At 41.2% G+C, this 26126-nt stretch overlaps 1 gene segment (V, D, J or C); it reads left to right on the plus strand.

Annotated features, from left to right (window-relative positions):
* Positions 1-19519: 19519 nt before the first annotated feature.
* LOC140270738 (T-cell receptor beta-1 chain C region-like) lies at positions 19520-23941 on the plus strand (the record flags this gene model as incomplete). The annotated part of the segment is given in 5 exon segments: positions 19520-19616; positions 22861-23208; positions 23298-23324; positions 23442-23548; positions 23719-23941. Coding segments are annotated over 5 exon segments (606 nt in total), but the record flags the coding sequence as incomplete, so codon positions are not given.
* Positions 23942-26126: the final 2185 nt, after the last annotated feature.

A 26126-nucleotide genomic window follows, 5' to 3' on the forward strand; every position in this document is an offset into this window, starting at 1 on the left:
TAGTGAACATCATATATGTTCAATTGTTTACTTGCGAACTAAGACAACGACACAGACTGTTTACCACACTGTACTTTGCATTCTTAAGACCTACAAAGACCTCTTCAACAGATGGCTAATCTATGTCAAACAAAGGTCACACGTCAAAATAGCTTGATCGATCAATAAGAGGTCAAAAGTCATATCCCCAGATGTCAGCAAACGGATGTCAAACAAAGGTCACCTGTCATATTAATTTGATTGATCGATAAGAGGTCAGAGGTCACCTGTCAAAATGAGTTTGATCGAAGGTATCCTATTATATCTCTGATGTGTGCTCTTTTAGGCTGATTGAAGACCAGACGCGCCGCCGTGTTCTGGATCATCTGCAGAGGTTTCACAGCACAGGCTGGGAGACCAGTTAGGAGAGCGTTGCAGTAGCCTGCACCAGGAGCTGGGTGGCATGTTGGGTCAGGTATGGTCTGATCTTTCTTATGTTTAGTAATGCAAAGCGGCATGAACGAGCAACCGAGGTAACGTGATCTTTGAAGGTTAGTTGGTCATCAATCATGACACCCAAGTTTCTAGCAACCTTTGATGGAGCAAGAGATAGGGATTCGGTTTGGATGCAGATGCTGTGTTGTATGGTTGGTTTGGCTGGAACGACAAGCAGTTCAGTTTTTGGGAGGTTAAGTTGGAGATGATGGGCTTTCATCCATGCTGATATGTCAGAGAGACAGTCTGAGATTCGTGCTGAGACCGTGTGGTCATCAGGTGGGAATGACAGATAGAGCTGGGTATCATCAGCATAACATTGGTATGAGAAGCCATGTGATCGGATGATCTGTCAAAGTGAGTTGGTGTATATGGCAAAGAGAAGAGGTCCCAGTACTGAGCCTTGGGGGACCCCTGTGGCAAGGTGGTGCGCTGCAGAAGTGTGACCAAGCCAGGATACTTTGAAGGACCGACCAGTGAGGTACGATTCAAACCAGGAGTATGCTCTCCCTGTGATGCCCATGCTTGAGAGCATGGACAAAAGAATACTGTGGTTGACAGTGTCAAATGCAGCCGATAAGTCGAGCAGGATAAGTACAGAGGACTTAGCTGTCGCTCTGGCTTCTTTTAAGGCTTCTGTCACAGCTAACAGAGCCGTCTCGGTGGAGTGTCCACTTTTAAACCCAGATTGGTTTGGGTCAAGGAGGTTGTTATGAGAGAGGTAATCGGTGACCTGCTTAAAGACCGCCCTTTCAATGATTATAGACAGAAACGGGAGGAGAGAGGCCGGCCGATAATTCTCCACATGAGTTTGAGGGAGGGAAGGTTTCTTGAGCAGCGGTGTAACCTGAGCTTGTTTGAAAGTGGTAGGAAATGTGCCCGATGTCAGTGAAGCATTAATCACATGCGTGACTGCTGCAGTTACAGTAGGAGCAATGGATTGGAGAAGATTAGTAGGAACGGGGTCCAGCGGGCATGTAGTAGGACGGCTACATGTGAGAAGTTTAGACACACTGCTCTGAGTCAGAGGGGTAAATGAGGAAAATGATGCAGTAGGACTTCTGCATGCAGATTTTGTGGTAACAGGTTTGGTAAACTGTTTGCTTATAGCTGCCACTTTGTCAGTAAAAAATGAGGCGAAGGTGTCTGCTGTTAGATTGGTAGCAGGTGGCGGAGGCGGAGGATTAAGTAATATTTTGAAGGTGGAAAAAAGTTTCCGGGTGTCAGTAGTACTATGAATCTTGTTGATGTAGAAAGACTTTTTTGCATCAGTGACACTGGATGCGAATGATGACAGTAGCACCTGGAATTTAGCTAGATCTGCCGGATCTTTTGACTTTTGCCATTTCCTTTCGGCAGCTCTGAGATTGGTGCGCGTCGCTCGGAGAGTATCATTAAGCCAGGCGTGAGACTGGGAGGATCGGGAGGGTTTAGTGGATAGAGGACACAGACTATCCGGAGATAAGCTCAGAGTAGAGCAAAGGGACTCCGTGGCATCATTAACCTGAAGGGAGGAGAATGTGCTGGAGGTTGGAAGAGCGGAGGCAACAACGGAGCAGAAGCGGGTGGGAGACAAGTTGCGGAGATTGCGGCGGAAGGAAACCATAGGGGTAGAAGCAGATGGTCTTCTCGGGAGACTCACTCTGAACTGAATGAAATAGTGGTCAGAGAAATGCAGAGGTGTGACAGATAGGGCCTCTGTGGCACAGTTTCTTGAGAAAATGAGATTGAGCACTTTGCCAGCTTTATGGGTCGGAGGACTGCTGAGCAGTTGTAGCTCAAACGAGTGCATTAGTGACAGAAAATCAGAAGAGTTAGGACTGTCAAGGTGGATCTTCATGTCACCAAGGACCATTATGGGACAGTCATGCTCCAAGATAGAAGAGAGCAAGGTGTCGAGTTCATTTAGAAAGTCACCGAGTTGTCCTGGTGGGCGATATACGACAATCATATAGGTTTTGAGCGGTGCAGTTACCAAGATGGCGTGGTATTCAAAGGTATTGTATTTAGCTTCAGGTAGCAGTTGGGTGTATTTCCATTTGTTGGAAATGAGCATGCCCGTTCCACCACCTCTCCCAGATGTACGAGAGGAGTGGGAAAATGAGTGGTTGGTTGAAAGTGCAGTCGGGGTAGCTGTGTTTTCAGGCTTAATCCACGTTTCAGTGAGAGCCAGGATGTCAAGAGACAGGTGATTAGCATAAGCCATAATGAAATCTGCTTTGTTTACCGCCGATTGGCAATTCCACAACCCCACAGACAAGGGTGTGTCACAGAGTGAAGTGGGTTTTAGAGAGCGGAGGTTGTTAAGGTTGCGGTGGCGTTTGGTTATGTGAAACCTTCTGTGCGAGCCGGAGACAACAGGAAAGGGAATGGGTTTGAGGCACATTTTCAAGCAGGTGATGAGGCCAGAGCGACATGGATGAGGCAAGTAGGACAGGTTTGCCTTGTTCAGTGGCCTTGCTCGGTGGACACGTGCAGGTATACACGCTAGTCTTTACCCAAGAATGTCTTCACACGAGAATGGCTGACGCTTCAGGCGCCACCCCTTACTTTATGTTGTGCACAGCCGTTCATGTGTTGGTTAATTGCACTAGGCTGCGACCGCCCACCGAGAGTTAACCAGCAAGTGTTTTCAGAGAGGAGAGTGACCCGTTCACAGCTCCTGAATACTCTGATAGCTTTGCGATGGCCCAACCGAGGCTACTAGGCAACAGGTTTCACCCACGGATGGGTTTTGATCACTCTCACAACAACAACAGATATTGAATTAGGCAAGAAGCTTAGAAAAAACTTACACTAGCAGACACACAGTTCTTTCCGTGCAGTTCCGATATATAAGGAGACTTCTAAGATGTTCTGCCTCCTACAGTCTCTGTGGGCAACACCGTTTTGTTATTTCAAGCTTAGCTTCTTCTCTTTGAAACAATCAAAAATGAACAAATCCTTGACATCTGTCTTTCTCAGCCTTTGTTTAAATTTGAGATATTTTCATAGCAGTAATGACCTGCTGGGAGACAGACCGTAAGCTACACTTCTTGTGATACTTTAATTCAGTGACACTCCCACCTGCAACTATCAGAGACTCTGGCAGTTTCTGTCAAACAGAACATGGATAATATCATCGGAAAACAACTCTTCATACTGCCCCCTTCCTGTTGTGGACCTCAAGTAATATTCAGTCAAACTAAGTGTCTGTGAATACAAGGTCACATTTAATTATCTAATGAAATGATCTCGGCAGGAAATCCACAATGGAAAGCAAAGCTATAATGCTTCATAAGTGTTAACAGATTTACAGAGTAACCCCTTTCAGGAATTTGCAGGTCAATTGGTCATTTTTCCCATTTCAGTGGAGTTTAATACCTCTTCCTTCTTTAAAGATATCAGAGCTGGGGAGGACTTATTTATTAAATCATAGCTGCCTTTACAGATGGTTAGTGAGAATCTCAATTATCAGTGAGATATGTTATATACCTATTATTTTGCTGAGGCTGCCAATTTGTCTACAAGGCTGTGTCATTTTGGTCAATATCCTCTGCAGTTTTGTGAGGAGGCCAAAAAAAAAAAAAACACTGTGAAAATGCTTTGGGTTTTTATGGGTGATTATGGAGAAATGGAGTTTACATTAACACTTGAAAGACAGCAGTGCAGGTCACTTCTGTGCTGCTGGTTACCACAACATATCACTGTTACTGATATCACTCAATACAAAAATGTCATGAGCATTTTCCATGTGTGTATTACATCTCAGAGACCCAAACATCCGTACAATTTCCTTCCATTAGGTGGCAGCATCAGACCTTCATGCTCATCTACAAACTAAGAGGAGGAACAACTGTGACACCACCCATCTGATGATTTCATGTATGTTTGGTGGTGCTGTTGGAGGGTTAACTCAGAAAGAAGCTGGAAATAATCAGTGTAACTGCTCAGGCATTAAGGGAAAATTCTTCAATATAACCAAACATTTGGAGAACAGAAAATGCTCATCTTTCTTCTTTGCATTGCTTTTATCACCGTGCTGCTTTCAGGTAACGACCTCAGAATAATTCAGACATTTCTGTTAAAGTTTAACGCTGCATTACTGGATTAAAAAGAAATAAATTTCACTTTCAGTTTTCTGGTTTCATCAGTGCTGATAATGCTTCTTGCTGATAATTTCTCAACAGGTTCCTCACTCAGTGACAAAGTCAGCCAGACTCCACCTGATCTGTACAAAGAAGAGAAGCAAATAGTTGAAATTAGCTGTTCACATAAAGTTGATATTTACAACCAAATCCTCTGGTACAAGCAATCAAACACACAACTGCAGCTCCTCGGATACATGTATGTAGGAACTGGAAATGTAGAGAAAGGAGTGAATGTGAAGATTGAAGGAGGTGCAAACAAAGGAGAAACCTGCACATTAACAATTGAAGGACTCAGCCTGAACAGCAGTGCAGTTTACTTCTGTGCTGCTAGTTACCACAGTGTAACATATCACTGCTCCTCAGTACAAAAACCTCCTGATCACACATTTCTTTTTCTCATCTCTCTGATAGCTCTCAGCTCCTTGCACCTGCATTCTAACCAGTGTTGGTCTCCTCTGATTATAATCATAGATTAAAATTGAGGTTCTTACTGTGGAGGAGTGACTTTAACCCCCACCTCTCTTTATAAACAGCAGCAAGTTCAACCATTGATAAATCAGAAGTTGCTGCTTCTGATTGTTGATTATTTCTACTCATTTTCAAGTACACAAGCTAAAAGTGCAACAGAACACATTTATCAAAGGACTTCTGAGAAACTTTCACATGAGAACAGTCAAAATGAAATATTTTCTCCTTTTCCTGCTGCCTGTCTGGTTGGCTTGACATTAGATATCCCCATTTAGAACAAACAAGACCACTAAAGCCTTAAAGAAAGCTCAAATATAAGGGTTTCTGTGAGGCTTTTACAGTAGGGCAGTGGTTCCCAAACTGGGGAGCACAGAGCCATTGGGAGAGGGGTTTGAAAGAATGAATTACACTGCCAGCATAACATGGACAAGTTTTTGATTTGACTCAGCAGTCATTTTTAACTAAAGCTGCATCTATGCCGGCGAATGCTCAACTCGTCTCATATAAAGTTGGCTGCCGAGTGGAAGAGTGTAAAAAGCCAACAGCGGAGGATTTAATACTTCCCTGTGCTATGGACACGGTTTCAGCTATGCTTGACTCTTCAGCAAACGCTTTAAATAATTACACTGTAAAAGCGGTTTGGTATTTTATTTATTTCTCATTCTAAAAGACGTTTTAGTGGAAGTTTACTTCAATTGTATTATATTAATTATAATGCTGAAAGAAACTGCAATGGAGTCTGAAAAAAACCTTTTTCTTATGAGAGAAACACTTTCTCTGCGGGACCCCCACAAGAATTTTTTTTTTTCAGACTCCACAGTGTAATTATTCTTATTTTTATTTTTTTTCAGAAATAAGGGACTAAAATGTATTTAGAAATGTCATGTGCAGTATAAAGGAAGCCTAAATAAAACATGAGACAGAGACAGACCCCTGTCAGCATCATGCAAGTCTTTTTTTGTAATATTTCAGCTGGTTTTATTGAACTTGTGACATTAAGCTAACACCAACAGATCAAAACAACAATGCATGTGAACATATCAAGACAAAAAAACAATGCCTGTGAAACAAAAGTCATGTTTTTTTATTTGTTACACTGGGCTGACTCCATACAGTGGCCTATGCCACGACAGGCTGCATATCACACCAAAAGCACAGATCTATGAATTAATTATATCAAAGATATAAATGTAAGTAAGACAAATTTATTTTAAATTCAGATTCTTTATTTTTCTAAAGTGTAATGCAATGGCTAGGGAGGCTGATGGGGTCCCCACTTCCCGCACCCCTATTTCCGATGTCTATGGACGAAAGGGCACATCGGAAAAATAGTTCTCTACAAATGCTTAATACTAGGAATGAGTTTGTGAAAAATATTATATTTAATGCATTATGTAAAAAAAACATTATCAAAAATATTGGTAGGGACAACTCTGTCTTCCCCAAACTTTGATTGTGACTTGTCCCTATGGTCCCGATGCAAACTTATGCCTTTGGGTGGGCTGTCTAGGTTTTGTGCTCCATGGCGGCAGCTGGTTGCCCAGGTCTTGGGGCCCTTTCTACCTGCTTCTGATCATCCCTGGGGGTGTGGTTGGGGCCCTCTGCACCCATCGTTTAGCAGTGTTCATGTAAGACCTAAGTCATATACTTTGCTTGCACATTCACTCTCTCACATGCTTATTATACAGTTGCTGTGTCATCTTGTGGTTTTAATGTGCTCCTAATGGTTCTCTGCATGGTTTCCCCACAGAGACTGCAGGATGTCTTCTCTTATTTCTCTCTACAGATGTAGTAGCAGGTTGCAGTTTTGTCTTGTTTTTCTTATACTATTTTTTCCTAATAATATTCCTTTGTCTCTGTGTCTCGTTTTTCTTCTCTTTGCTTTCTCCCTTTCCTTGTTCCCCCTGTGAGGGAAGCCTGACTACAGGGGGGACCTAAAAACAAATATTCAGCCTTCAAAGACAGCATTGGGACTGTCACTGTGAGAAACCTTCAGCCTCACAACAGCGGTGTGTGTTTCTGTGCCATCAGCAAACACAGTGATGAGAGGAGTGTGAGCAGCTGAACAAAGACCAGTTGCCAATTCATCAGGATGCACTTAGGAATCTGTTTCACTTTTATGTCTTTCCAGTAGATGGTGCTGGAGCTCCAGGAATACTTTTTCAGTTAACTATCAGGTTTGAAAAGGGGGCGTTTATAAGAAGTGTGCAGTGACAAGTTAAAGCCAGTCTTGTTTGTGTGTCCACTAAGACAGACGTTTATCATGCTGACACTTTCTCTTTTACTTTGGCTTATCGGTAATCACTCTCCTTGATAAGAAATCTCCCTTTTTCAATACCTTCAGCAGATTTACAGGAATTAATTTTGTCTCTTTCTGGGTGTTTGTCTGGGAGTTGAAGTCAACCAAAGACCTCCAGCTGCTTTAAGAAATCCTGGAGACCAAGCTCTGCAGCGCATTGGTCTTGAGTACCACAGCACCACAGAACTTGAGAAGTCTTTTGAAAAACATTTTAATATCACTGGAGATATGAGTGGGGAGATGGCAAAGAACGTCTCTCTGTTCATTGTGGACCTGAAGGCTGAACACACTGCAGGGTACTACTGCGCAGCTGGCTGTGCACATCACCTGCAAACCATCACTCCCTCATACAAAAACTCACACTCAGCTTATTTTCTGAATCAGGGGGTTTAAATTAGAACTTGAATAAGCTCCTCCCAGCTTATGATTTGATGTCAGCAGCTGCCACTGAGGTGACTTCACTTGTTTTTAGGCAGATCAGTAAAGCATCAGTCCAGTGTTGGGACAGTCAACATGATTCGTTTGCTCTTTCTCTGCTGCTTGTCTGGTAATAATTTGTCTGAAATCATCATCTTCTGTGGATGTTGAAGTAACTTTATATCATATCATGGTTTAAAAGTTTTCTATTGTCTTTCTTTGTTCAGGTGTTAGTCTGGGTCTCGAGGTCCGTCAGTCAACCTCTGATCTCATCAGAAATCCTGGTGACAAAATGCAGATTTTCTGCAGCCACAATAAAACTGACTACAAAGTGATGCTCTGGTACCAGCAGTTAGCTGGAGACACAGCAATGAAACTCATTGGATATTTGAACTTCAAAGCTTATCCTCATTTTCTAGTTTGGAAGATCTCACAACACAAGGCAGCACTTTGGGTTTTAAAAAACTGTAATGAGCTTTTTCACGTTTTCTGAAAAACCAAAAGTTTAAGAATGCAAGTAAATGATTAATAATTCAGCAACAATGGGAGCCATCAGTCTGGTTTACAGCGACAGGAAGCCACTCCTCTCTTGACATCACATTGGTTCGCTCATAAAATCCCTCTCAGTTCAGTTAGAAGGAGAAACCCTGTCGTAATTTAACTCCTGTGTTTCATCGCAGACGTCAGAGTAACTGCACTCATGTCACACTTCTACAGGATTATCATATTTCTTATTTGTCATTTCCTCACAGGTACCGATTGTTTAATTGTGAATTCAGCTGTCTTCTCATCACTTTTTAAATCACCAATCTGTCTAACTCTTCTCACAGCAGGTATTTCTTTGGGGATTCAGGTCCATCAGTCTCCTTCTGCTCTCATCAGAAAGCTGGATGATGAGGTACAGCTGGTCTGCAGCCATGAACAAAGTGACTACAGAGTGATGCTGTGGTACCAGCAGTCACCTGGAGACAAAGCTATGAAACTCATTGGATATGGATACATGCTGTTCAGAGATGACGCCGTCGATGAGGCTTTTAGGAAACATTTCAGCTTAGCTGGAGACCTGAGTGGAGACAAAGCTAAAAATGGTTCCCTTTTCATCAGGAATCTTAAAACACCTGAACACACGGCAACATATTTCTGCGCTGCGAGTAGCCACAGTACATCAAACACCCAGCTGCTCCTGACAAAAACCTCTTTATCTCTCCCCTCTGACTGAGTGTTAAAGGGTAAATGTTCCCCCAATAAGTGGCTCATTAACTTGACTTTACAGGTGTATTTTGGCATTATTAAACAGCGTGCAAAAAAAGGATTCAACAATAAAATAGATTTTTTATTTAATTAAAAGCTATGTTACGATTAGCGGTTAATCATTTTGCTCAGTGAAGTGGTATGTTTTTATTGCCTTAGATTAAACCATTCTCATCAGTTTGTGCTGTGGGTTCTGCTACATGATGGAAAAGCTATATTACTGCCATAAAAGATACATGGAAAAGCATTATATTCAAGGTGACATAAAGATGAAGAAAGTGGAGGAATTAGTGCTTGTAAATACTGTTTTGTAGAAAATGAGAATCATACTAATTATATTATAAAACAATCTCATGAAAGGAATGAATACATGGAGAAGCAGAAGAAAGAAAACAATAGACAATAGTATGGCTCATCCCAGATGGACGTCACCGATGCTGCTTGGAGTTGAAGCTACTTGTTCTCTCCTCAACAGATTATTTAGCCAACTGATATACTGTAAAGTACAATGTACAATTTATTACTAGATAGTTGCCACCTGAGATGTTTGACACCTCCAACTTCACCCTTAGATGACACTGCTCTTTATCTTAAAGGCCAACACAGCGTCTGTACAATATCAGGGAGACACTACACATCATAAGTGAAGCACTCTTATGTGCAATAAATACTGATATCATATAGATGAAGATATTTTTCTAAATCAGTCCGTACATCATCCTTTACTCCTGGAGAAAAATACACAAAAAACAAGTCGCTGATGTAAAAAAAAGCTCTCAGTTATACGCACCATTTCCTGCTCCTCCTTCAGATGGACAAAGTACAGCAGAGACTCCAGTTAGTTCCTGACATTCAACATGGAGCCATCTCTTCTCATCATAAGCATCATCACTCTATGCTGGATTAAAGGTATCACTTAACTGGTTTTTTAGGCAGTAGAAGAAGAAAAATTTGAGGATTGTGAAAAAAAAAATGTAATCTTTACTGAATAACTTTTTTTCAATCACAGGAATTTACCCCAGCAAAGAAAATCAAGTGTTTCAGAGTCCGGCTAATGTCTTGAGGAAAGCCAACAGTGAAGTCAACCTGACCCTCTCACACAACATCTCGAGCTATGACACGATTCTCTGGTATCAGCGCTCACCAGGAGACACCTCCTTGAAGCTGATTGCCTACATGACCTACAAAATACCTACGGTTGAGGCACAATTTCAGGGCCGCTTTACAGTGACAGGTGATGGAGAGAAAGCGGCTTATCTTCACCTTCTGAACCTCACACACCCTGAACACACTGGAGAATATTTTGGAGCAGCAAGTATGCACAGTGAGGAAGATAGTGATTCTCTCATACAAAAACCTGCATAATGATCTGGCAGATAATGGGACACCAACAGGAAACCTCTAAATCAATGTGACTCTGTGGCAAAAATCTAAAGAAACAGCAAAACAACTCCATGATGAACTGCTGCAAGGGTGGATGTAAAAGAAACTTATGGAAATGATCAGGAAAATCTGGATCAAACGCTTCCAGGTGAAACTTCAACTGTAATTAAGGAGTTAACCTCCATCAAACATACTATGTTTCACATTTTAGAGTGCCTTACAATAATGTTACCTTCCATGGTTCAACTTTCTGTTCTGCAGACAAAGTCACAAGGATGCATGAGATAGTTCATGGTCATTTACAGTTTTACAACCCAGAGTGTTACACAAAAACTATGGAACAAATGCCCTGGGAGAACATTCAGTTTTTTGTCTTTGTAGAAATGAAAACTAAAAATATTGAATAATACAAAACAGTGTCATCACTCAAAATGTCATCGTTGACATGTTCAACAGATTAAGAGGAAAAAATGTCACTCAATCATACGAGAAGAAATAAGGAAGCACTTCTTAAATTGCGTTTCTCAAACAAATCTAAAATCGAAACATTCAAATTAGTCTCCAGTTAAAAGAGAGCGTCACAGTCCAAAGGGTTTCTTTTCTTTGCTGTACTCAGAGGCATCAGCAAAGCCGAAGCCCACAGACAGGCGTTAACGGGCGTGGCTGATATCCACCTCCAGCTCTGGGGTCATTCGGTTAGAGGCCTTATCAGAGTAAACCATGGTCACTGAATATCAAGAACGCCACAAGGTGACATGGCAACTGTGGAGTAAACATGCAAGTGAATAAGTGGGTGTGTGCGCATGCTAATGTATGGCAAAGGGAAAGGGGGCCGAAACCACCCCCTATTCCAGAGATCAGGAGCAGACAGGAAGGGCCCCCAGACCCGAGCAACCAGCAGCCCCAACGGAGCACGGAAGAGAGAAACCAGGCAGCCTATCACAGGAAAGTCATGCTCCAGCCCAGAGGACAGCAGAGGAAGTTCATGGGTAGAACCCTGAATATGATGGAGCAAAGGAGCCAGGGAACCAGGGGTGGTGGGACAGCCCCCCCCAGCCACCCAGCATGAGCGGAAGCAGGACCAAATGCACACGTGCCCGAGGACTGCACCTCCACCCGGCAGAGGGCCCGTCCGCCTCAGAGGACCAGGCCACCCCAGACAACTTCCCCCAGCACTCACCCCAATGCCCAGGGTGAAACACCCCAGCTGCCTGAAGCAGCCTCTGCCCCCCCGTGCTTCCAGAGATTAAAGAGCTGCACCTGGGTGATTGAAAGGGAAAAAAATGCCTCCATCAGAAAGTCATTGGTGAAAACAATGAAAAGGATTATAAAAGTCCTTCAACAAGGAGTTGTTCCCACCATCTGTGTCCAAAATCTGAAGCAAGATCAAACAAAATGGGAAAGTTGCAAAAGGGAAACTGTCACAGACGTGGTGTGGATGGGAGGACCCGGACGCAGATATTGCAAAGAAAACTTGATTTATTATCTCACAAACAAAAGGAACAAACAAAAGGCGCAGCTGAGCCGGAAAACCAAACACAGGAAACAATGACTGTGAATAAATAACAAAACAAAACTTGAATAAACTGTGAAACTATGAGAACGAGTACAGACCAACCTGACAACAGGAACGGTGCTACGGTGGCCAAGAACCGAGGGAACCTGCAAACTAAAACACTGTGGGGAGGTGATTGGTGATGGGGTGCATCTGTGAAACAAAGACAGGTGACATGGATGAACCTAATTATGTGCAAGGGAAAAAACATGGCATGAAATACACCTAAAACCTGAAAACAAGAAGAGAAAAACAAAACTCCAAACGTGACATGACAGAAACATTCAGGTGGACCAAGGAAGACGCCAAAATCACTGGGACAGAAAACAAAAGAGCAATCTATGATAAAAAAGTTCTTTAAAAACATGCTGTAAGAATAGAAAATGCACAACAACAGAAATGAAATACAAATGAACAGAAACAGGAGTCGATATTTAGGTCTGAACTGTGAGAAATCAGTTGAAGGAAATCGGATTTACGTCCCTAAAAGCCAAAGTTATAAAAGCCAGAGGAACTAAGATGTTACTTTAATTTGTGATTCATGATTTCAAAATCTAAACGGTAGAAATGCTTTTTAATGTCAGGTGTGTTTTACCACCCAGCATGTTTAGATGTTACAGAATATTGTCGTGTCATTGGTATTATCATTCTGTCTAATTAATAAAAAAGCACAGGCGATTCCCAACTGTTCACCAGGGGCCGTACCTTTCACAAATTACCTTCTGTGGTCAGACTTTCTATTCCACAGATAAAGTCAGAAGGCACTTTAGAGAATTTACCGTCATAATTATACGTTTGCGTTCTTTATATGTAGAGGTGTTGCACATTCTGTCAGATCAGCCGCACAAGTGTCTGCTCTGAGTAAATCAGAATCAAAGCACTGAACAGCAGAGAGCAGTGATAACACACTGACATGTAGATACAGTCGCTGTAAGCTCCTCCCTTCTCATTACAAATGGAGAGGAAAAGAAGGTTTCCAGTTCAGTGTGTTTTCGGTAAGAAGCCGCAGATTATATCAATTCTTTAAGTTTTTTTTTTGGTCCATCTGCTCAGAAATGTTCAAGTTGCTTTTTTCTTTGTTTTTACTGCAGGTAAGAATCATGAGATGTGTTCACGTTCTCATTACTCCAGCAGACCTTCACTGCGTGTCTACATTCTGTTTTTATTTTCTAGACATTGTTCTATCATCACTTGTCATCCAGCAATCACCTGTGGCTCTTCTGATTAAGCCTGGACAAGAGGCCAGCCTTGAATGTTACCATGGAGATAGTAACTATCCCTACATGCTTTGGTACAAGTCAGCAGCAGGAGGCCAACAGGCCATGGACCTGATTGGAAACCTTTATAATGAAAACCCAAATCTTGAGAAAATATTTAATAACCGCTTTAGCATAACCGGCAATTCAAAGGCCAAAGCCCAGCTCGTAATCTCCAACGTCAACCTGTCAGACACGGCAGAGTATTTCTGTGCAGCGAGTCAGCACAGTGTTTCAACTCGTCTGGCTCCTTTACAAAAAGCTGGTGGCTCATAGCGACACACGTGCGCCTGCATCAAGCTGCTCGGTACAGAGGAACCGAGACTTCCATTTCTTTCTCTGTGCTGCAAAGCCAAAAAAGAAATGTGGCAGATGACTGAGACTCTCTTATGTAGTAAAAGAAATGTCCACATCTTGACAGCACATTGGAGACCTCAAAACTGGAAACAAAGCAGCACCAATGACTACCAAATGAAAAATGAGCTCACTTTGTTCTCTTCCATGTATTTCTCGTTGCAAATGCGCTGATGTCATTTCCTCCCTACAGATGCCAGGTGTTGGCCCTCTGTCTTTCCATTCATTTGGTTCCCTCTTCTAAAGTCCTGATGGCTCCAAGCTTTACCGCCTTGGCATTCATTATATTCTGGGCTGCAGGTAAAACTGATACAAAGAAAAAACACATCACACTTTACTCTTAGTCAGTCTGGGATAGAAAAATGTCACTTATTCCATATTTACATCTTTTTAACCCTGAAGAAAACTATTTCTTAAAAGCATTCAGGCAGTGGATTTGATTCTTAGTGATTCTTTCTTTCTCCTTCCTTTGTGTCAGGGTTAGGGTCAGGGTCTGTGTTGATCACCCAGTGGCCGCAATACATCGCCAGCCGTCCCGGTGGTCCGGCAGAAATGCGCTGCTACCAAAATGACTCTGATTATGAGTACCTGTACTGGTACAGACAACTGAGGGGAAAAGGTTTTCAGCTGATGGTGAATATAATAGCTGGCACTGCAACCTTTGAAGAAGGATTCAAATCCGGCTTTCAGGCAGCAAAACTGAATGAGAAGCAGTGGTCTCTGACAATATCCAGCATCCAGGAGGCAGACGAGGCTGTTTATCTGTGTGCTGCTAGGCCACACAGTGCTGTGGAAGACCTCAGGACTGTGACAAAAACGTACTGTGGAGAGGCTGTTCATTGTTCTGACACCTGACTCTCATTCATGATCAAACCAAGGAAGAAAGAAAACCACACTGTGGAAAAGACTGAAACTCTTACTATTTATTCATTTGTTGACTTCTTTATGACTAACTACTAAAGACAGGATGTAAGAAACTGCCAAGAAATAATACACTGAATATATTCAACCAATAGGTGGAGGCACAGCACATGACATGCAGCCGTCATCATGAGCGTGGGTTGATATATCAGCCAACAAACACAACGCCCTCCGTCTTTACCCTGATCAACCCTTTCCCCAACATAACTACTTGACAATGCTCCCATCGATGCAAATATTTGGTTTCCTCTTCATCTGGTTCTCATGTAAGATCTCAAATGTTCCTCTGAACTTGTAAAACTCTGTTTCACTTTGCACTGACCCATTGTTTGCTGCTGGTTTCTCCACAGGTCAGGTGAGTGCTGCTACATTTCACCAGTCTTCTCCTCACATAGTGAGGCAGGGCAGTGAGGTCCACATTAACTGTAGCCATGACGATAACTCCCTTATAATGATGCTCTGGTATCAGCATAACAGGGACAACAACTCAATGACCCTCATCGGGTACGGGTATGAAACCTCTCAGACCTACGAAGGTCAGTTTGAAAAACAATACAAGCTGACACGAAGAAACGCAGTCGAAGGAGCTCTGACTATACTGAAGGCGGATCTGTCACACTCGGCTGTTTACTTCTGCGCTGCCAGTACACAGTGATGTGGTTTAATGCTGCTCCCTCACTCAAACCCTCAGCTTTTCTTGCACATGTGATGTGTGTGTGTGTGTTTGCACATAAAGATGTGTCTTTTTACAGACTGGCACTGGAGCAGCAGCACAAACCAGTAGGATGTATCCCACTATGATCCTACTGCTTCTCATATTGCTTCCAGGTAATGTTATCATGCCTTGAAATGAACAAAAAGAAAACAAAACCAGCTAATTGTTTTGTTAAATTTTTCATCAATCACTTAATACACTGAGCAAGGACTTCAGAGAATTGATTTTTAATCTGTGTTTTATCTGCAGATCAAGCAAAGAGTGTGAAATTCCAGCCATCCCATCCGATAATAGTCCACAACAAGGAAACAGTGGATTTCAGCTGCAGTCACGATGATAATGCTCTCTCTGTAATGCTCTGGTACCAGCAAACAGAGAGCGGTCTGATTGGTTTGATTGGATACAGCTATGTTGGCTCTGACCCAGTGTATGAGAAGCACTTTGAAACTCATTTTAAGATTACAAGGAAAGACATCCAAACAGGAGGTCTGATTATTAACAGTACAAATCTGTCAGACTCTGCTGTGTATTTCTGCGCTGCCAGCACACAGTGATGTGGTCTAATGAGAAACCATTACTAAAACTTGCTCCTTTATTCTGCTGTTTTCAAGCTCTTGAGTGTAGGTTCCCTCAGGTATCAAGGGCTTAAGTCCTCAATACACATATCACAAAGCTAAAATATAAATTTAGAGTAAAGATATGCTGGTCACGTTGTCATCAAATACTGGATAAGCAAGGTTTTGACAGTGTTTCTACTGTTTCTACTTCTATTTTTCATAAGGAAGGCACACCAATCAGTCCCACCTGATATTGTGTAGGCTCCCTCTCATCCATCTAAACTCTGACCAGTCAGGGCATGAACAAGAAACATCTGCAGGTGTGCTGGAGTGTCTGACACAGACAGTGGTTTCAGTGTTGTGGTTGATTATTGTATCTGTTCCCATAAGCATAATGATTAAGAGTCACATTTCTACATACTGCACCTTTACAAAACCCCTAAATGTGCTCTACAAATGGATCCCAATATCTGGTCCCATTTTGTCACTTTGATGGCTGAGGGATAAAGCCTTTTCCTTGTTAAGCCTACGACGTGGAATCAGCTGAGTGACGGCAGCACTGCTGGTTAGAGTGTTGCGTTCCATTATGCTGGCTTGATGTGTGTAAGCACATGCGAGGCGGGATAGTTTCATCTCTGTTACCCGATTTAATCAAATTTACTAAGTTCAACAGGAATGATCCGATCTCTGAGTGAATAATAAATGATTCCATCCTCAGTTTTCACGTCACTGCTCTCTTCCAATAATCTGTTTGCCTGATTTCATCAAACAGCCCTTTCTTCTTGTTCTTTAGATGTGACTGTAATGTTTATACTCTCACATTGTTCTACCCCACCCCCAGCTCCAAATGTCTCTGCCATCGTAAGAAAAATGAAATATTCTGGTTGAAAATGAACCAAAATCTGCAGCAATGATCCACATGCATCACATGCAGTTACAATGTTTTATTTCCATGTTAAATCTTTCAAATTCTCTTTCTAAATAGTCCATCCAGATATGACTTTGAGGAGCTGCAGTGGAAGAATCTGAACCTGCAGTTACTGCTCAGAGTCCACAAGGAGACAGCTGCTGCAAAGAGAGACTTGCATGTGAAAGACGGCGTGGGAAGTTTTCCTGGTTCAAACAGAGAAGTACGGGGAGGATCTGAGCGTATTTCAGAGCTTTTGATTTGAAGTGCTGTAAGTTAAAGCTGAAGCTCCTCGGTCTGACTGAGCACAGGGATGATTTCATTAGACCAGTGATGATGAACATCCTTTGTGTCGCAGTACTAATCTTCTCCAGTAAGAACACTTCCTTTCAGTGCTGTCATCGAATGTTTTCACACTTATTAGTTATGATGACCTGTTGTTTATTTACTTGTCTGTTTCTTCTTTTTCAGATTTCTCCCTCTGTGTAAAAATCCACCAGCTGCCCTTTGCAGTCAGCAGAGAAAGCGACAGCGCTGTGACTTTTCAGTGTGAACAAGATGATGATCAGTATTACTACATGTACTGGTACAGACAAAGAAGCGCTGGGAGACTGGAGCTGGTAACATACTCTCCTGGCAAAGACACATGGGACATTGAAGCACCTTTCAACAAGTCCAAGTACAGCATGTCCAGACCTGCGTTGCTGAGTTCCACTCTGCAGATTCAGCCTCCTGAGGTTGGAGACTCCGCTGTGTTTTACTGTGCCTCTAGTAGAGCACAGTGCTGCAAAGAGCCTCTGCAGCTAAACAACAACCTCAGGAGAAAACAGAGAAGAAGAAATGAGGAGACTAAGTGCTCCGTGCAGGATCATGTTGAAATAATAAATAAGAAACATGTCAGGCAACTAACTTTAATGGCATCAGAACACACACCATGATATAACTCCATGTAAAAGAGCACATTCATTAAAAGTATAAGAGCTGTCTCTCCATGGTTCTGTGTGGTTTCTGAAACCCCAAAAAGCTGATGTGTTCAGATGAAAGAGCAGGTGTTAATGGTTTAGGTTTCTGCATCCCATGTTCTATGATTGCTCTGCAGTGTTTCATCTGTGTCACTGAAATCAAGTGTGCAGCTTCATAAATAATTTCATTCTCTGTGCAGCCTGACAAGGCAGAAGTGTATCAACTTTAAGAAGTTATCATATGCTGACCTCTACAGGATCACACTTGGTATTGTTGGTAAAAGTAAAACGATGTCAGCCTGCATAAAGGAGCAACCATGGAGATCAAATCCTGTAAATGTCACGAAAATAAATTATCTCAATACCGACTGAATCTGTCGAGTTTAATGACCTCACAGCAGAGTTACTTTACTTTAGGAACACTTAAGGGACATAAACTTTTATCACTGATGATCATTATTTATTGTACAGTTACACAAACTTTAGCTTCAGATATTCTTCCAAATCATGGATTATATCACGAGATTCATTTTCAATAGAATCAAAGCTTTATTGTAGTAAATCTGTCATTTTAGTCAGTTTGTATGAAAAACCAAAACCATTCAAGTTTGGTGACCTGTCAGGTTCCTGAATTAAAGCAAATATGTAGTTTGACATGAGCAGATATTGGTTCTTGATGGATTCAGCACATAGTGAACAAATCATGCACAGTGGTTAACATTGTTAAATGTTAGAGCAAATTTCATTTCAGTTTATTCATAAAGCGCCGAATCATAACAATGTCATCTCAAAGGAACGTCAAAGATTCAGTCCAATTGAAGCCAGTTAGAATACAATTCATTCTAATATTATCATAATCCAATCAAATCTGGGAAGAACTGGGATTGGACCTATGTGGACCTAAACAAAGGATGCAAAGACAAAAACAGGCCTATGTTAGCTGAAGTATGAAGCTGAATGTTAGCTTTAATTCTGCTGTCAAAGCAGAATAAGGACTAAATGTTTCCTCATCACTGTAAAAGAGAGACCACCTCACATTATACATTTTGTCATTTAGGCATAAAGAAAGGCAAGATTTTTACTCATTACAGCATTTTCTGCTTAAGATTTAGAAAGATTTATACATTCTAAACTTGGAGTTAGAAGACAGACAGAGGCATTTAAAAGACAACCGACAGTCTCTGTCACATATGTCAGCAATTGTCACACCCTGACAACTGATTGGATGAAGAGCTGTGACCAGCAGAGATGTCACTTCCTCTGAGCAGCTATAAACAAACACCAACAAAAAGCAGCTTCCCTTTTCCTTCCCTCTGTTCTCTCCTCTTTTCTTAGCTGTCACAGAAATAGCAGCAGTCAGGTTGGAGCGCCTCAGACATCAGTCAGCCCGACCTGCACAGCTGCTCTCACACACACACAGATGGAGGCTGAGATAAGGAGAAGCTGGGTGGGGGAGGCAGAGAGGAGAGAGCGAAAGAGACACAAGGTTTTTGTATGATGCTTTTTCACCGTGGGGACAGGGAGCCACGGTGATACAATCCCATAGAGCCGCCGTACAAAAACCTCCTTCCATTAACTTCCATTGTGTAGACGGCTACATGCAACTTAGGAGGCTCAACAGAGCAGAAAAATCATCCATCTGAAGGTGTGTAGGATGCTGGAACAGGTGGCCATTGATTAGTCACTTTATATGTAGATATTTGATCAAAAGGAAGTTTTTTAAGGTCTTGCTGTTCATATGTGGAACATTTGGAAGTTTGCTTTGCTCATCTTGACAAACACAAAACAAATGTTGACATGATGAACTTCAGCCTGTATGTTTAAACCCTCTTTATCCTCTGGATTACCAGAGTGTGTCTGAACAGGATGATTCTGGACAGTTTTGGGACTTTTTGGTCGAAGAGACTTTCAGAGTGACACTGGAGCAGAAGCTTACTTTGGAAAAGGAACAAAACTCACTGTTTTGGGTAAGTTGGAGCTCTTACAAGTTCTGCTCACTGTATTAGACTTAAACTGGTGGAAAAGTTGGGATTAAAGTGAAGGAAAAAGCTGTTGTGTTAAAAGAATCTGCATTATTGAGCTGAACTCAGAGCACTGTGACCTTTGGTGAGCCTGCTTACTTTGGCCAAGGAACCAAACTGACTGTTTTAGGTAAATATTTCCCTTTAATACTGTGTTTTGATGGATTACACATTGGTTTAAGCCTTAGTATAGACAGAAGCATCAGTAAAGACTTTTCAGAGATAAATCAGGGAGAGAAAGAGATTCTTGCTCAGTATTGCTGCACTGTGACAATGCAAACGAAGCTTACTTTGGAAAAGGAACCAAACTGACTGTTTTAGGTGAGTGAAGGAGGATTCAAACAAAACTAATGAAACATGATCTTAAACTGTGTCAATGCATAAAGAGACATCACATCCATTGGTATTTACATTTTAAGTCCAGCTCAGGGCTTTTTGATATTAAGCTGCAGCTCTGTGCCACCTATGAAGCTTATTTTGGACAGGGAACAAAACTGACTGTTCTGGGTAAGTAAGACTTCTGAATGTCTTCTCATGAACTCACATGTAATAAATAAGTTACAGTGACATTTTAATGGGAAAAAAATTAATATAAAGGAGACTATAAAGAAACAAACACTGGTTTGTGATTTAAAGACAAGTAAAATTAAGAAAAAAAGGTTTTCAATGTTAAAAAAAACAGGAAAAATAGGATAAAAATGCAAAGAAGCAAAGTAAAAGCAGCATCTTGAGATGTTTTAAGCACTGATCATGTGCACTGTGACTCTGGTGGTTATGAAGCTTTCTTCGGTGCAGGAACAAAATTAACTGTTTTAGGTAAGATACACGTTGTGCATTAAGTCTGTAAAAAGTTAAGTGGTAGAATGTTTTACTGGAAGGGACATTAACAAACTCAGAGTTCTTCAGCTCACTGGAGTTTCAGTTCAGTGCTTTTTGTTCTGAAGCATAAACGCTGTGTCAGTACGAAGCTTATTTCGGTCAGGGAACTAAACTGACTGTTCTGGGTGAGTAAAACGTCCAAATTTCTTATCATACAAATAACAAGACAAAGAGAATATGTCAAAACCAAGCAGGTTTCTTATTGAGAGAGATGTTGTGTGCGCCATAAACAGCTTGTAAAAAATGAATGTAGATCAGCAGCTGGTGGATTATTTTTAATTCAGGTGAAAGTTGTTTATTGTAAAACTAGAAAGCAAAGAAGTAAAGTCAAATCAGCTGACAAGCTGTTTTCAGCACTGGTCATGTGCACTGTGACTCTGGTGCTTCAGAGGCTTACTTTGGTGGAGGAACAAAGTTAACTGTTTTAGGTAAGAAACACTTTGAAGTTTATTAAATGTTCTGGAGGAATAATTCAATGCTTCTAAAACTTTGAATACACCACAACTTCTGAAGTAGGTCAAGTTAAACTCGTGAGATGCAAAATGGTGAAAAAGCTGGTTTAAATAGAAAGTGTCAGAGAGGCAGCAGGAAGAGTTTTTGTTGCAGTTCAGAGTCTCTGTGCTCCAACAGGGAGGCTTACTTTGGAGCTGGAACTAAACTCACTGTTTTAGGTAAGAAAACACTTTGAAGTTTATTAAATGTTATATAGAAATGATTTGATGAGTCAAAAACATCAAATTCCCCCAAATACTGATGTTTAGAAAGTCAAAGTGTTCACAAGTCAAAGAGTGATAATGTTGGAGGAGTTACAAAGTATAACAGATAAAGACAGGCAGCAGGAAGAGTTTTTGTTGCAGTTCAGAGTCTCTGTGCTCCTACAGCGAGGCTTACTTTGGAGCTGGAACTAAACTCACTGTTTTAGGTAAGAAAACTTCCAGCAAACAAACTGAGCTCAGCTCCACTCTTTGGTTATCTGTGAGTCAGAACTATCAGCAACACTTGGAACATAATCAATAGACATTTGATACGACGGCAGTCAGCAAAGTGCATGAATCAAAATGCACATGTTTATTTGTGCCAGTAAAAATGAGCCTTCTTCAGTTAAAGTGCTGCAGCTATAAAACATCTGGCTCTACGCCCAGATTATTAGTCTCTCAGTCAGTTCTTATCAGCTCTGTGAAACACTGTGAATACACAGTCAGAAGCTCACTTTGGAGCTGGGACTAAACTCACAGTTTTAGGTAAGAAAGTAAAGATTTTCAGTATCTACTAATGTAAAGCACTGACAGAAATAAGGGAAAATCGTTTATTTTGACCTAAACTGAACTTAAATCTCTCTTTAAAATGGCTATAAACTGGTCAGATTTTGTAAAAGCATTGATTTTGAACAAGATTCTTTAGTGTCTTAAGTGTCTGTAAAAGAGCACAAAGACAGTCTGCAGCTCTCGGCGCTGAAACTTCAGCAGTTTTTTATGCAGCTGTTTATCAGTGTGAACAACTACGAGCCTGCTTACTTTGGCAGAGGCACCAAATTGACTGTACTGGGTAAGAAATGATCAAATCTTGTGTTTCTGAAGCTCTTTCTGCAACCTAAATCTGCTAAATTATTGTTGAGTAAATAATATTTTGGTGTACTTTTTGGGATTGTTATGCTGTTATGTTGTCAGAACTCTGGAAGAAAATGTTAAAAACCTGTGAAAAAAAAAAGATACCTATAAAAGTTGTAAAAAGTGTCAAAGTCTGTACAGACATGTAAATCCCTCAGTTCAGTGGAAAAAGGCAACATTTGGGTCAGGCCCCAGACTTTGTTATACCTGTTCAACTGTTGTGTTACTTAATCCGTTAACTTAAAGACTTCAAAATGTGCAACAAACACTAAAAGTGCTCACAAGATACAGCAGTGAGTCATTTGCAAAATAGTATTATTTCACTTACTAAATAGAAAGTTACACAGAATAAACGTCTGATAAATTGTGATTGTTTGATAGGACTGAAAATATTCTGGCAGCAAGATTAAATATAAGGTAGTGGTCAGTTTTTCCATGTGAGTCAGCAGTGTGCTCTGGCAGTTATCCTGCTGCTTTTGGAGAAGGAACCAAGCTAACAGTTCTGGGTGAGATCATTACAGTAGTTAACTAAAATACACTTTTATGTGATGAAAACAACTGATGTTCACTGATTCTAACCTACAGAAGTGTTAGGAGCACATTGTCTTCTTGTCTCCAGCAGGAAAACTGCTTTGTGGGTTTCAGGCTTTTAACAATGCAGCTTTGACTGAAATCTGAATGAATTCTTTCCTCTGACTTTTCAGAATCAGGACGTGATCCCACTCCACCAACAGTGAAAGTTCTTCCACCTTCACAAAAAGAGTGCAGAAACAAAAAAGACAGGAAAAGGAAGAAGACCCTGGTCTGTGTGGCGACTGGTTTCTACCCAGACCATGTCAAAGTGTCCTGGACAATCAATGGAGTTGGAAAACCTGAAGGTGTGGCGACGGACAGCGCTGCCGTGCGAGAAGGACAGTTCTACAGAATCACCAGCAGGCTGAGGGTCCCTGCTGATGAGTGGTTTAAACCTGACAATAAATTCACCTGCAACGTCAAATTCTTCGATGGAACAACAAGCACTGACCATGCTGAATCAATTAATGGTGAAACAGGTATGACACCTGCAGGTATTACCTAATCTGAAGCTTTATGCCATGAGAAAATATCTCTCATTGACTAAATTGGTTTTATTCTTCATCAGATGTTTCAGGTGGAGGCATGTCAAGAGGTAAATGTTTTACTTTGTCCACTGAATGTGATGTTAACAGTTTAAACTGCAGTGAACTTTGCTGCTCTGGTCACCAGTCTCCACTAACTGAATGTTTCCTCTTTGACCTCCCTGCAGAGAAATATCTGAGGATCACACAGAGCGCCAAACTCTCCTACGGTGTTTTTATCGTGAAGAGCTGCATCTACGGAGCCTTTGTTAGCTTTTTGGTGTGGAAGCTTCAGGTGTGTTAAACATCAACTGCAGCTTACATCAGTTATCCAACTTACACCCTTGTTATTTTAGCATTCACTGTCTTCTATATAAAACCTGCTTTGGGATGGAAGGATTTAAATATGTGAATGAATGAAATCTGATGACTGAAAGGACAATATGTCTGGTCTTTGTGTTGCAGAGTTCAGCAGGAAAACAGAAGAAGTGAAACTGAACTGAGGCCTGGATCTACAATCAGCTGGAGATGGATTATTCTGTTGTGTGTAAATAAAATCTGGAGAACACAGAACACACTGTCTGTGTATTGCTGTGACTTTGCATTCATATGAGAGTTGATCAAATCCTGCTAATATAGAGGAACTATGTGCACATTCTTCTCACAGTATAAAAGCTTTTGTTTCCTGCTTCATTGGCTGTGTTTTCGCTGAACTATTTCCAATTAATGCTTCTTCTAAATAAACACCTGCAAGTTAATCTTCTCAGTCAAGTCGTGTCTCTTTCCTTTTGACTTTTGCATCAACAGCCCATCATCCTACACTGAACATCACTTGTTCCAGAGATAGAGTCAGATATTTTTAGCTGCAGGCTTATCTGACTGTTATTCTGAGAAATCTGTTTTGTTTTCACAATGTTGAAACGTCTCAGCTCAGGAAAATTCTTCATGTCGGTTTAAGTGAGTCATTAGCCAGGCTTTCCAACAAACTCACACAAATTAGAATTTATTCTCCTTCTTCTAACTTGTGAGTAATGTTCTACCCACATGCTTTGGATCCTGAAATGTGTTTTTAATGTAATTAAAGCAGGTTAACTTGAGTTTTCAACTTTGTATGAAAAGATAAGTTCATTTCTATTACTGTAACGTAACAACAGAAGGTTAGGGTCCTCGTGTGTTTGGAGAAGAAGGTCAGAGCTGTTGCTGAAGAAGAAGATTAAGTGGGGCATGAAACCTGCAGAGGAGCAGAGAGCGACAGCAGAGGACAGGATGTGGTCACAGAGCAGCCTGCAGCTCGTTCTCTGTGCTGAGAAACAACGGAGGTGAAACCTTCCACTTCACCACAACCTCCGGCTCTCTGAGTGCACCTGCATGTGTGCACCAGCAACCCCCCCCCCCACACACACACATGCTGCACATCTCTGAGCAAACAGTTGGAAAAACTTCCGTTTCTGTGTCAATCGAAGCTAAAAATCGAACATGTGTCTGAGTTATATGACAAACAGCAGCTGTTCACTGAGATCTGGGGCAGGAATTTGTTGCTAAATGTTTCATGCTGATGCAGAGAACAAACATGAAATGAATTCTGTTGCAGTTTAAACACAGCTGCCCGTATTAACGCCATCCATCCGCCAACCGTCACAACTCAGCTTTATTTATACGGCACTTTTTCAAATACAAGTAAAACCCAACGTCCTTCACTGAGCAAAGACAACAACCAAAAACAAAGAAAGCACAGGCACTGAACATAACAAAATGTAAAAATCAGAAGGTCAGCAGCACTTTTAAAGGCTTCAAAAAGAAAAACACTGGGGTTTCATTGTATTTTCCTCCTTCATGTTGAAAACAACAAAAAGCACAAACTATAACAACTATATGTGATGCAAAGCCCAGCAGTTAACCTGATTACTGCCTCTGTAGTGACCCACAATATCTTAGTTCTATTTTCAAGCACTCAGTGCGACTCACATTGAGGAAAACTCTTGTTCTTGTTCCATAAGTTTCTTTGAAAAACATGTTTGTCCTTAAATCGATGCTGTCATATAAGCAGGGACCAGCATCTGCAGAGCAACCACAGAAACACGCTGTGTCTGACATGTGAGCCGATGAAATCTTCTCCGGCAAAGCTTGATCTTTTTGAAATCCTGTTTTTATGTCAAAAAAATGATAGGAAAACACATGCAAATCCAAACACTATCAAATATGGGGTCCTGATAAAAGATCAGCATAAATAAATTGTGAACATGATTATTCTGTCTCTATATATGAGCCACATTTCAAAATGTAAACCAAAGTGGAAATCAGCACTCTCAGACATGGAAATCAAGCTGATACACTTGAAATTTTCCTGAGAAAAAGAAACAGTGGGATCCTTCAATAAACACAAATGTCTTTATACCGAGTCACACTGAAATGCAAAGTTTTAGTTATGTGTAATCATCATTAGAACAGATGTATGTGGTACTTCGTAGGATCAGGCAGAACATTTTCTGATGATCGAGGCTTTAAAGGTAATAAGTAGAATGGACTGTAACTTAACCATCTGAAAGTTTGAACATCAACGTACTGATTTTTTTATCGCTGACTGCTACAAAGAAGTTGCCTGTCACATCTGTAATATAGATTATCAGTGGTTGTTCACTAAAGCATCTTCACAAAATGATGGTTTCAGTGGACTGAAAACGTTAAAATAGCGAGTCAGCATAATCTGCAGTAATGACAGCAGAGCAGTGAGGGAAACTGAAATAGCAGGCTGGAAGATTTTCTATGAACAGCAGTCTTTGTCTGAGCAGATGGTGTTTGCTGGTGTGGACTGAACAGCACATATGTTGTCTGTGCCTGTGTTCTGTGTTAAATTATGACGCTGCAGCCGCTGA

This window comes from Leuresthes tenuis, unplaced genomic scaffold (assembly GCF_036924035.1).
Source record: "Leuresthes tenuis unplaced genomic scaffold, fLeuTen1.0.hap1 SCAF_15, whole genome shotgun sequence".
NCBI lineage: Eukaryota > Metazoa > Chordata > Actinopteri > Atheriniformes > Atherinopsidae > Leuresthes > Leuresthes tenuis.